Source organism: Martes martes, assembly GCF_963455335.1.
Source record: "Martes martes genome assembly, chromosome: X".
Classification (NCBI taxonomy): domain Eukaryota; kingdom Metazoa; phylum Chordata; class Mammalia; order Carnivora; family Mustelidae; genus Martes; species Martes martes.
This window is the reverse complement of record NC_137897.1, coordinates 37,678,871-37,692,491: the sequence shown is the minus strand read 5'-3', so window position 1 is coordinate 37,692,491 and position 13,621 is coordinate 37,678,871. Positions and strand designations below refer to the sequence as shown.

The 13,621-nt window shown below is 40.2% G+C and overlaps 1 protein-coding gene across 4 annotated transcripts in view; it reads right to left on the bottom strand.

The window, feature by feature from the left end:
- The window catches only part of KDM6A (lysine demethylase 6A), a 200,565-nt gene extending 187,599 nt beyond the window's left edge, over positions 1–12,966 (bottom strand). For all 4 annotated transcript variants that reach the window (XM_080794729.1, XM_080794730.1, XM_080794731.1 and 1 more), the window contains exons 1-2: positions 12,458–12,966; positions 12,177–12,240 (exon numbers count right to left, since the gene is read on the bottom strand). In XM_080794729.1, coding sequence (XP_080650855.1) covers positions 12,177–12,240; positions 12,458–12,618 — 225 coding nt within the window. In that variant the 5' untranslated portion in view covers positions 12,619–12,966. The remainder of the gene's footprint in view (positions 1–12,176; positions 12,241–12,457) is intronic.
- Between the last annotated feature and the right edge of the window lie 655 nt (positions 12,967–13,621).

The following is a 13,621-nucleotide window of genomic DNA, read 5'->3' as shown; positions in this document are numbered from 1 at the left end:
CTTGGTTAACCTGCTCTCCCACTCCCTCTGCCGTTCCCCTCAACTTGTAGGCTCTGGTGCACGTGCACACGCGCACCTGTTCTCTGTCAAATAAATAAAATCTTTAAAAAAAATCCAAATCTATCTTTTTAATAGGCTTATAATGAAACAGTAATCTCTCTCTCTCTCCCTCTCTCTCTCTCTCACACACACACACACACAGCAAAATCGAGTAATAAATCTATCTTTTTAACTAATAGGCTTATAATGAAACTGTAATATCTCTCTCTCTCTCTCTCTCTCCCTCTCTCTCTCTCTCTCACAGACACACACAGCAAAATCGAATAATAAAAGTTTACATTCAATTAATCACAAATGCCCCACTAATGCTCTTAGGGAAACAAAGGTGCCTTATTCATTTTTTAACACCCAAATGCCCAATACCTAACAGTATATATTTATTCAATGTGACTTTTCTTTTCTTTCTTTTTTTTTTTTTTTAAAGAAAGAGAGAGACTGAGTGTGCAAGCACCAGTGGGGAGAAGAGGGAGAAGGAGAGTAAGAGAAAGAGAATGAGAGCAGACTCCATGCCCACCATGGAGCCCAACATGGGCTCAATCCTGAGATCAGGACCGGAGCCAAAAACAAGAGTCTGGCTTAACTGAGTGAGCCCCCAGGCACCCCTTCAATGTGACACTTCTTACCAATACACAGACACAGTGATTACACACATCTTCTATAATTCGAAATATCAGATCTGACCTAAAAAATTATAGCCCCAACTATAAGAAGCAGTTTGGAGAAGACAAACACTAGCCATTAATAAATAATACTAACTTTCAAATCAAAGACTAACTGAATGGCTAATATCATACTAGCTTAACAAAAACATACCACTCTCACTTCCATTATGTCTCTGCATTCATTTGGTGTCTGATCCTGAACACTTGAGCCTGAAATTAAAGAAAATTACCATCTAGAACAACAAAGTTCTACTGTGTCCTCCCCTTCTGGGTCAAAAGCATAAAAGAACTGGGTCAATCCTAAAAACTCAAATGAATAGTTACCTAGAATTCTTGTGCTAGTCACTAAAAATTTTTTTAATTCCCCAACTTTCATCTTAACAGATGGTAAAACTGGGACCATATCAATTAAGCAACTTAACTAAAGTAGGCAGCAGACCCTAAAACTCAAGTCTTCAGTTTTCTAATCCATTGTTCTTCCCAGTATATCATACAGCCTCCCAACCCAAACCAGCATTTTGAACACCCAGACTAACACTAAAGCCTACTTACTATGTTAAAAGGACATGTGCGTACAGCTATTTTTCCAGTTAGAGCAGTAAGTTCTCTAGCGATCAGTTCACATTCTCTTCCCCTAGTACACTTAAGATAACCAGAGAAGAATTTGAAAGAATATGTGAAGTGATCATAGAATACCACCGACTGTGTGGTAAAAATCCATGCCATCTAAGCCTAACCAACCCAGTGGTTCTAAGGCTTTCCTTTCTCCCCAACATACTTCCATCATTAACACATCTACCCCTTTACTCAAGAATAAGTGAACTACACTAACTGAAAATAATGGAGTCCACAGTTGGGCTTCAAAGGGATCCATACACTCCCTGAAATCATATACAAAACGTATGCAGCTACACTAACCCTAAAAGGGTTAATGGCTCCCAAGAAATAAAGTACTACTGTTATAGCTCTAACACGAGCACTGAAAAATGAAAATATATTTTGCCATGAAATAAGTTAACACACTAAGCCCTGTATGGTTTTCAACTAATCAAGAATGCAAGTTTACCAATTTTTCCTTTTCTATAATAAAAACAAGAATAAACCAAGGAAATGAATGACTCCTGCAAGTACATGATTATAAAGTAATATAAACTACAGCTACTTCTATAAACATTCAGACAGTGAATTAAGTTAGTAATCACAGAGCCTGATAATCAGTTAATAATAAAACCAAAATACGAAGGCAAAATTTACCAATTATTCCAATTAACAGTTCACAGCATATAAAATTAAGCAACTGCTATCTTAAGAAAACACACATGAACATACTTCCAACTAAGACCGTCACGTGTTGAAGAATTTCTATTCTCAGTATCATGTATAAAAGGAGTAATAGAACCTCAAAATCAAAAGAACTTAAAAATAACCCAAATCAATCCCCTCACTAACATCTCACTATTTGAGAGAACTGTCAAACCCAAGGCAACTCATCAGAAACTATTAACATTTTCATATTGCAAACAGTAAAATTAACAAAGTATTTTAATGACTTGTATACAGTGTGACCTCATTTGTGTGGGGGAGAGAAATACAGCGGAATATGCTTTTGTATGTGTTGATATAAGAAGTTACCCAATATACCTTTTATCAGTGGCTGCCTGCCATGAAATAAATGGGAGATGGTTTGGGAGAGAGATTTTCTTTTTACTGTTAACACCCCTCATGTAACTTTTCAATTTTGTACTTTTCAATTTTGTACTATGTAGAAGTATACATATTCCAAAAAAAAAAAAAAAAAAAAAAACTGTATGAAGCTATTTCCAAAGTCAAAGATAGGATCTTGGCTTCAATCAGAATAATGACAGTGAGAATGGAGAGAAACAGACATGAAATTTAAGATGGAGAAATGACAAGATAGGCAGACTACTAGGACTTTCTAAGTGGTTTCTGGCAAAAATAATGATTAAGTGCCATTTATTAAGATAAGGATCATCAAAGACAATGATAAATTCAGTTTGCATATGTTCAGTTTAAGGTGCCTTCAAGATGCCTAACTAAAGTAATCAAATGTTTATGTGTAAGTTGGGGGCAGAGTGGGTAAAGAAAGTCTAGAACAGAGTCTCAGAGACTAAGATGTGGTTAGACAAAGAAAGAAAGCCAGAGTGAGATGCTAGGATTCTTTTCCAGAGATTCCCCAATCTGCCTCTATCTCCACCCTCACTCCTGAACTATAGCCTCAGTTTAAACTCAACTGTCTTTCCCAAGAAGGTAATAACTTGTTTCTTGTACTGAGCACCTTCCATGCTAGGACCAACGCCAAGCACTTTCTTTCCTAACACAAAATGCAACAGCATGCCAGAAATCTATTACCACTTCCATTTTACAGATGAGAAAGCTGAGCCTCTGAAAGATGAAATAATTTGTCAAAGGATCACACATCTAGTAAGTGGCAGAAGCAGAATTCTACTCTAAAATCCATTATGTTGCTATCTAACCACCAATACTTCACAAGTAGGATCCTTTCCCCTCCACTTTATCCTTCTCACTGTAGCCAATAATAGTCCCATAAAATCTATTCTGGTCATGTCAATTCCCCCTGAATGAGAGATGAATTCAATGATGGCCCAAAACATCCTATGGCCTCCTATGGCCTATAGTGATGTGAGCCTTCATGTGCTCAGTTACTTTCTCCTAACTCCACCATGACACCCTTTACTCACACTAGACTATTCACAATTCCTCAAACACCATTTAACTTCATTTACCTCCAACTGTCTGCCTTTTCCTTCCTCTTGCTAAACTTCTACTCATGTTCAATAACCAAGATGAAATGTTACATCTTCGTGGAGTTTCCCTCACCTACTTACTTCTCCAGTCAAAATTAAATGTTCCAAAATGTTGGAAATTGTGTGGATAATTTAAACTACCCATAATCAAAAATTTTAACTGCTTTATTGGCTCTGTCATTTGAGAGCTCATAGTACTTTGCATACACAACTTTATTATTATACTTACTACAACATATGATCACTCAGTCTATACATTTTACTCCAAAGACTGTAAGGGCAGAGGCCAGGTCTTACTGTTGCCCAAAGACTTTGCACAGTGCTTCACCCACAGCAGGGCAGGCAAACATTTCAAAATCAACCAAGCAAAACCAAAGCTTTTCTAGTTCTCATTCTGATATTTGAAATTCAAAAATGTAAAACATTTAACTACTGTATCTTAAAAACAAATTTCCCCTAAATGTATAAATGACCCAGACTCAATGAACTAAGAGTCATAATGTTCTTAGGCAAAATTATCTCTTTTGCCCCATATTATGTTAGATTCTATTACATAATCCTTCCACAATATTAAAATACAAACTCCTACATATTTCAGCTAATTATCTGTTTTCTTCTAGTTTTCCAAAGAACTAATTCTTCCATACGTCAAAAAATCAAGGCCCCAAATTATTTACTATTAAGAAGTTATTTCTATGGGCACCTGGGTGGCTCAGTCAATTAAGCATCTGCCTTCAGCTCAGGTCATGATCCCAGGGTCCTGGGATAGAGTTCCACACCTGGCTCCCTGCTCAGCAGGGAGCCTGCTGCTTCTCCCTCTCCCTCTGCTGCTCCCCTGACTTGTGCTCTACCACTCTCTGTCAAGTAAATAAAATCTTTACCAAAAAAAAAAAAAAAAAAAAAGTTATTTTTATGTGTAATAAGGGCACTATGCCTGTTTCGGAGACAAACTGATATATCCATGGATTAAATGGTTAAGACTAATGCCTGAGATGTCTTTCAAAATAATGGGGATGAGGGGCAAAATATAAATGAAACAAAACTGGTCATGAGTTGAAAATAGCTGAAATGGGTAATGATCAGTGATGGCTGGTTGGTTTTCTTTGCTTTTGAAAATACTGGAAATTTTCCCCAACAAACTTTTTTAAAGAAGAAAAGGATCTAATGAATATAATGCAACAGATCCATAGCCTGAAAACAACCCTTTATCTAAAAGGGTTTCTTCCACAATTGTAAATTAAAATGTATTAGATGACCTCATATAAATCTCTTAACTATAACAAAGTCCAACCTTCTTCCTGAGAATAAACTTAGCAGCAGCATCTTTTATATATTCTAACACAAAATACTTCCACAAACCTAAACTACAAAAAAAATCAGAATACATTAACAGAATGACAAGTTTTAGCAATGTAAAAAAGTAGAGAAAAGATAGAATAAAAGAAAAAATGGATTAAAAAATAAAGAAAGAAAACAAAACTCTGCGGCAAACAGCCCACAAATTGCCTGGGAATCCTTAAACTATCTAAATAAGGCATCACTCCCAAGCTTCCAGGTTATAGTTCTTAATTAGGTCCCAAAGGTCAACCTGGGCAATAAGGGGCCCAAAAGGAAAGTTCATCAAAGAAACAGATGCTAAAGATCAAAACGAAGATTGCAGGGGTGGCCTGGGTAGCTCAATCGGTTAAGTATCTGCCTCTTCATTTCAGCTCAGGTCATGATCTCAGGGTCATGAGATTGGGGGGCACCTGGCTCCAGTCTCAGCACCTATGGAATCTGAGATTCTCTCTCTCCCTCTACCTCTCCCTGTGTGTGTGTGCACTCTCTCTGTCAATAATAAAATATTAAAACAAAACAAAAAAAAATGAAGATTGCACAGTGACAAATCACAAAGCCACCTAAAAGGCAAAGAAATAAGACCTAATAGGCACATCTCTACTTCACTGACCCCATCCTCACTTAAGGACCATCAAGTTCAAAAGTATCACAACTTGACAAGGCCTTTACAGTTATCTCTACACACATGGTAGAATGAAATCCATTTTTAATCAACCAAAATGTAATTCCGGTGTACTCACTATCAGGGTGCTTACTGTATTATTTGTGAAGTAATACATGTCTAAAGTAAAAAACAAAAAACAAAAAACCATACCAGTACAGAAATCTTTAAAGTGTAAAGTTTAAATTCTCCCCTCCTCCTCACCCTAGAGTTATTTTGTACTCCAAGATGACCTTTATTTACTTACTGAGTATCCTTCCAAAACTTGGTCAGAGAACTTCTTATACTGACCCATGAACACTCATTCAAGGATTCCAAGAATGCATACAAAGGTAAGTATTACTATAAAATGAGATCAGAGAGGGAAGAGAACACACAGCAGATTATCCTTTCAACATCCACTAAAAGCTAAAATCTGATCTTAAATCACGTTTTCCTAAACAAAATTACAAGATTTCTTGCTAATACCCAAATCAAGAAACACCATGTCCAAGAAACACAATTAAGAAATAATTCTCAAAAAAAAAAAAAAAAGAAAGAAAGAAAGAAAAAAAAGAAATAATCCTCATCCTATTAATGGAAGCCATTCTACTGAGGCCCAACCTAGGGTAAAACTCTGAAACTCAATTTTACAACTGTACCAACAGTAAACTAACTGAAAATGATAACTGAAAATCCAAGAAAGCAAGTACTGTTTTGCAGAAGCCATCAATGCCTGCCCACCTCCAGCACCACCCATCCAGAGAAAAAAGGTCCAGTCCATAAAAGTGCCCAGGCATGAAGAGCTAACAGGGTCTTTTGTTTTTCTTTTCTGGGGTCCAGTGTTCAAAGTGTGTAATTTGTTGAAACATACCTGAAAACATGGAAAAGGATGTCTGTAAATTAAACCAGCCCAGACACCATTCTGCAATATCTCACAAATGTAAATAAACCCATTAAACTCGCAAGTGTATTGTAAAAATTTAATTAAATAATTTAGTTTTAAGTGTCTGACAGAGAATATGTTACATAATAGAAATTCTCATTAAATGTTAAAAAAAAAAAATACATCAGAATATGGTGGGTCTCAGATGCTTTAGTTAATCTTAAACTAGCAACTTTCAGTTAACTCTAATAGCCTAAAATCCAAAAGCTGTTAGTTAACTTTTTAAACTCCTAAATCAGGAATACACAGTCCAAGAATAGTTAAATCTAACCGTGAGAGACATGAGGAGGACACGAGCCAGGACAGGACTCTGCAAAGGCAATGTTTTTCCTGTCTTTACTTCAGTCAGCCTGGAATGCGTCAGGTAGGACAAGCGGTTTTAGACACCAAGTTTTCACTGGTGAAATGAATGATGGTCAAGTTAATGTGACTTGGCTAGAAATACTGTAAAGGCACCTCCACCTTTGTACAAACAGGGTCTAAGAATCCACAAACCCAGGATCCTAGTACTCTATACAGAGTAAGTGTAACTCTATGAGTCCCATTCAGCCCCGTGTTCCACTGGGACTAGGTAATTCTGGGATATCGCTACATGTGCCTCCAATGCACCTTTCCAGCAAGGTTCTTGTTAGACTACCTACAAAGACAAAGAGCTGGGACTTCACAAGCTTCCCCAGCAGGTTCCAGTGACTGCCTTTGTGTCTGCTTGCTAATCAATGTTTCTATGGTTAGCCAAAAGACAAACAGCCATTCTAACTTGTTAAACTGACCCTTATCATAAACTTTCAGGACACTTTACACTATTCTTCTGGCACTGACATTCCTATGCTATATCATTCTTATACTTATCTCACTCCTCTTAAGGAGCTTAAGTTTTCAGTGCAGGCAAGGGTTATCTATATTATCTTCATATTCCCTGCATAGAAGGCTTGCATTTAATGTAGTCAATGTTTGTTGCTCTAATGTACTGTTCACAATACGCAAAACTGATACAATTACATGTAAAGCTTCACTTAGAGTACATAAAACTATCAATTTTGCATTCATTAAATAAATTCCATTAATTAACTAGTCTACAAATAAATACATGTGGGCCCTAAATAACATAACCATCATTTCAACTCTTAGTCTGGTGATGTTTTTGCAACATAAATTAGCTCTCTGGATACCACATTTCAAAAATAATATTAATAATGCACAGTGTTATCAGTCATTAACATCAGTTTCAAAAAGCTCAAAGGATCACAATGAGTTTCAAAGTAAAAATAAACTTAACAAAAACCCTTTCAAATCTGCAAAAGAATACTGGCACTATACAAATAAAAACTAGATGTTACATAATCAAGTCAGAATAAGATTTTTTACTCCGTAGCTAGCCAAGCACTGAAGCTTCACTTTAAAACAAGTGGCCCATCACTCCACTTTACCACCTAAGTCACAAAAACCTGTATCTCAGGCAGTTTTTAACCTAAAATATCTAGAGGTGGCAGTCAAATGTTCCCTAGTCATTTCAACTTGTAATTGATTCCACAGAAAGAGCCATCCAGTGAAAAAGGCCAAACCTTGAATACCTCTTTACGTTTTCCTGCAGTTCTAATTTGTGCCCAGATACGCGAACATTTCTGTAATCTTTCTATAGCTTTTATTACCAGCAATGCAGCAAAATTTAAGGAAATATGTAGTAATGGCATGAGACTTTTCTCCAGGTAAACAATGACGATCATTACTTACAAGACAACTTTCCAAACAAGAAAATACTTTTTTATAAAAAAAATGAAATTAAAAACCTAATTTTCAAACACAAAGCATGACATTATTCTGTGGTTACTTTTGTAATCCAAACACTGAGCCTTCTTATATCCCTTTAAGTGCCTATAAGCAAACAAACAACAAACAACAACAAAAAACATAAAACAGAATAATTTTAAACATCATCAACCTCTAAGTACTATAGTATAAATAAGGTACCTCTAGAACTGACCTAATAATTTTCCCCTACCATCTACATGTAAGCAAACCAAATTTAGGAAAATATATATGCCTTAGTGGATTTTAAACTACTACCATTACCGAAAAAATTTTAAATGCCAACTATTTTAATACTAATTATTTCCTAGGGAAAAAAGAACACACATTTCCAAATGGTAAACAAACCATCACTTCTTCTAGGTATTCTACACAATCCTTTTACTGATTAACAGAATTATAAAAAAAAGTTCCAATGAAAGTACTCAGGACAAACTTAAAATGGATGTAAACATACTTCAAAATGAACAACTATGTACTTTAGCAATAGTGCCCCGACACAGGTAAGATTCCCCAGCCCTTTAACATTATATTACTATAAATATGACTTATAGTATTACTATATTTATTCTTCCTGTATTTACTTATAGTATTACTATTTATTCTTCCTATATTTATGCTATATATTGCTATGATGCTTTAATGCAAATCCTTACCCAACTGAAAAAAAGATTAAGCCGAAGTATTTTCAAAAATGTACTTAAAAAGTCTACATGATTTGTTCAAATGTTTTAATACTTTTCAATAACTCCACTGTAATTAAAATGCGAGAATCTTGAATTATTATGTTACCAAAAGATTAATGGTCAGCATTAATTTAAAGAGCAAATGGTCAAGATCATGCCGTATTCAAAAACTCTGATTAAGCAACCACTCAGTGTTTACAATTTTTAAAGATATTTTAAAAGATATTACTACAAAAATAATATAACATATTATTAATTTATTTTTCTAATCCAAAACCCCAAGCATTAGATATCAAATGGCAACCATACAAATTCCTTTAAGGAATTTAATGTAAATGACTCTTACAAAACAGAGACTAAAAGAAATCAGCAGCTTGGATAAAGTATTGTCACACCTGGAAAGGGAACATACAAGTTTAGGGGCAAGTAAGAGACACTTATGTTTAAAACTTTCCAAAGCTTCTAAGTCGAGAGTTATTTCTTCTTATACCCACAAAATTTGAATTTTTAAAACTTGAAAGATCCAATAAAACATACAGGAATGAAAACATTGAAAATAAGTAGTAATTAGCTAAGTTTCTGTCAGAAATAAAACAGTTCTACAAGGTGCAGACCAAATTTGTTGGGGGGTGGAGGACTGGCAGGAAGAACCCTGAAGTCATCCAATTCCCATTACCTGCCCTCAGGTAAGTAGCCTGAACCAACCCCAACAAAAAAAAAAAACGAACTCTTGTTTTTTTAAGACTTTCAGAGAGTAAAAATTCTGAAACCAGCACAGCTCAACATTACACACACACACACACACACACACACGTGTCTGTTGTTCCCCAGGACTGTTCAAAACATGGGTGAAGCTAAATAATTCAGTACCTCCAGCAGCAGGACCCCAGCTCATTCATTCTACTCGGAATCCAATTCGAACACAAGGTGTGAGCTTATATAATGTCAAGCTTTACATTACACATTTCACTGGTATGTTCAGGCTCAGGCTCACAAGAACTGCATGAGGTTACAAGCACATACTCTAGAATGTTTTAATGTTAAGGCTAATGAGTCTTGACCTAAACAGGTAGGACCTCACAAGCACCAAGTCTGAAGTAATAAAGATTATTTTTTTCTTCCCCTCAACGAAATACTCAGTAATTCATCAGATTATCCAGTATTTTATAAAGCCTTAATTCTTCCCCAAAATATAATGAAGCTTCACAAAGTTTCTCATTTATAACACGTTACTGTATTCGAACATCTAGAAAGTAATTCATACTTTCACAAAAGATATTTGAAAACCTTGAGTTCTTTAACATTTAAACACAATAGCGCATAACTGCAGGGTTCAATATTACAATCTGAAATCCAATGTTAAGCACCATCCGCTGTGAATCTACTAAATACAAGCATCCTGAGACACGAATTCATCAACTTGCATTTTACACATTATCCACATGAAACATCAGATTCCATTTATTTCCTCTTTACGGTAAAACAAAAGCAATAGATTCGGCTAAACTTTTCCAAATGTGTCACCTTTACAAACCATTTTACAAACCCCAAGTCAGACTGGTAATAATCAGTCCAAAATAAAGTGATGCTCCTTATATTTAAATATTTTATTTAATCTTTTTAAATGACAACACTGACTGCAGTCAATTATTTTTAGTATCTTAAATACTAAGAAAAAAATCTTCAAGGCTTTAATTATTGAAGCTTAAGTCATTTCAGAGCTAGTCACTACTCATTTTTCCAGTGATAATTTTAATGAAACCAAAGAATACCTACATCGCCAAAGTTTAATTCAAGTTTTCTGTATCAGTCAAAGGCACTAGGCTTACTGAAAAGGATTATTTCTGTCTAGCTTTCTCGTCATTATTTGTGATTGAAACCCCTTACACTTAGTTACTTTGTAACAAAAACAAGTTAATTACAGATAAAAGAAATTAGGAACTCTTCTAAACCAAACTACAGACAAAAACTGAGAACTAAAAAAAAATCAACTTAAGAATAAAAACCTAGGCTTTAGTCATTTCAAACTTCCTTCTCAATTCTAACAATAAGGCTAGGTGTCAAACGCAAAGCTACTGATTTCAGCTTGAAAAGAAAATGTCTAACGGATGCAACACCTATCGCACACACTCCAAGTTTCACGGTCCCAATAAAGAAAGCGTACAAATATCATTTCAATCATATTTTGGTCAGGAGAGACAAACTGATGCAGACAGATCGAGACTCCACAGCCTTTGTTCAAAAGCTTATGGGTGGGCAACTAAATGTGCTACAGGTTGATAAGCATTTACCAGGCTTATGAATGCTGCTTCCAAGCTTGAAAAGGTGCAATAATTCTATATGCAAATCATCTTGGACAATTTTCATTAAACACCATCGAGCTACACACTCCGAAGGAGAGGCCTATTCATCGCTACTATTTATTTCCATGTTTACCTCTCCTCCCTCCCCTCAACCCCCCCCTTCACTTTCTCCTCCCACCCTGTCCCGCCATCTTGGGCCGATAGGAGCAGCCATTACTTAACTAAATGACAGTGCCAACAACTTTCCACACAAATAAACAGAGACTACACCCCGAATCCCCCCTAGCCTCCCCGGTCAGACACACAGGAAACGAGACTCCAAGAAGAAAGCACACTTAAAAATAACTGCAGAATTTCTATGGCAGAAAGACCCAAAAAGTAAACAAGTCACCTAACTTCAGGTAAAACACCCAGCAGTCGAGATGCATGTCAACAGCCCAATGCAAACTCTTCACGGCCCTAAACTACGTGCAACTTCCCCCTTCTGGGAGCAGGGACGCAGAAAAGCCCCAAACGTTTGGTTAACCGTAGACATTATTAACAGCCTGCCTGAAGCAAAAGAATAAAAACCACGGGAAGCAAGTAAGTCAGAAATTTGGGAAAATCTGCACACATTTACGATCCCTTGACACTGAACAGGCACCTCGGAGACTATCGGTCTACTTCCAAAAAGCCGTAAAATGAGAGGCGATTTTGTCGACCCGGTTGAGCTCGGCCCCAAAGCGTTGCTGCCTCTATTCCTCCAGCTACAAGAGGAGAGAGCGATTTCGCAAGGGTACAAACGAGGTATCCCAGGGTGGGGGAGAGCAAAGGCAGGAAATAGTTTTCCGAAAGCCCCTCGGCCATCGTTCGTGGCCACAATGAACGCCGGTCGGGCCGTGGGGCCCGGGGCGAGCTAGGCGCCGGCCGGGGAGCCCGTGTCCGCGCTCCGGCCCGCGGGCTGCCTTACCTTGCCCAGTAGGGCCTTCGTCCTGGCGCCATCTTCATGAAACCTCACGAACCCGAAAAGGCGGCTGTGGGGAGAGAGACACGCGGCTCGTTAGAGCTCGGGGAACGCCACCACCGATCCACCCCTTCCCGAGCCCGAGGCCCCGGCGGCGGCTACCGCACGGAGAGCGCCAAGCCGAGGTGCCCGCCCCGCCGCCGCCAGAGGCAAGCCGCGCTCGGGCTTCCCCGGAGAGCGGCGCCAGTCCGTCCGGAGCCGACCGGGCGGGTGACGGCGGCCCGTACCTGTCCAGTCCGCCGAGCGCCTCCCTCTCCTCGGCTGTCAGGCTGGGGGACGCCTCCTCGCTCTCGCCGCTCGCTTTTCCCGCCGCCATTTTCTTTTCCTCATCACCGAAAGCGGCGGCGGCAGCGGCGGCGGTAGCGAGCGACACTCCGCAGGATTTCATGGAAACGCAGCGAATTCACAACTCCAACGCCGACACCCCCCCCCCGGGCCGGGGCCCGCAACGACGCCCACAGTCTCCGCTCGGGACCGGCACACCAACTTTATCGCCGCCTCCTCCTCCGCCGCGGACGGCAGCGACGAAAAATCCCAACGCGGCGGCGGTGAAGGCGGCGGCAGCAGGGGCTGCGGAGCCCCCGGGTCGGCAGCGGCGGCGACTCGGCTGTAGGGTCACATCGCGGGGGCGGGCGGGGGACAGCCACAGGCGGGGACGGCGGGAACGGCCGGAGCGCGCGGGGCTGGGGGCAAGGGGGGGATTCGTAGGAGACACAAACTTCCCCGGCACCAGCACAAAGTTGTTGTAATTGTGTCACACAGCGAACCCCACGCCGCCGCCGTGCCCCCCCTCTCCGCGCCCGGGCAGCCCCGCGAATCGGCGCTGCCCGCTCGCCTCACGTGACCTTTGTTGACTCACGTCAGCCGTGGCTCCACTTAACTTGCTAGCTGCCGAACCCCGCCCACCGAGGCCGCCACCGACGGGGAGCGGGACGCAGGCCAATTCTGGCCGGTGGTTGGCTGCTGGGCCCGTCTGTCGGGGGGAAAGGGTTGTCACCAAGAGGCAGCAGGCAGATAGGTTGTGCTAGTTAACTACACTGGGGCAGAGAATGGAGGGTCCGGGCCGTGTCACCTCGGGAGCCGCGGCGGGATGGGGCGGGGGGGGGGGGCGGCGGGGGGGGAGGGGAGCGGTGGGGAAGGGCGAGGTCCGGCACCGCCCGCGGCGGGCGTGAGCAGTGAGCGAGGACGCCATGGACGGCCTTTGCCTGCCGGAGAGCTCGGCGGTAGGCCTAGACCACGGCCTCTGCTGTCCCGCGCTCCGGGGGGTCCCGGGCCTCACTGGGCCTGGTAAGGGTCGCCTCGCCGGGTGGCGGCGCACGGCCCCTGACCTCCGCCCTCCGAAGAAGGCGCATACTTTTGGCACCGCTGGAAATAATGGCCTCCGAGAAGAG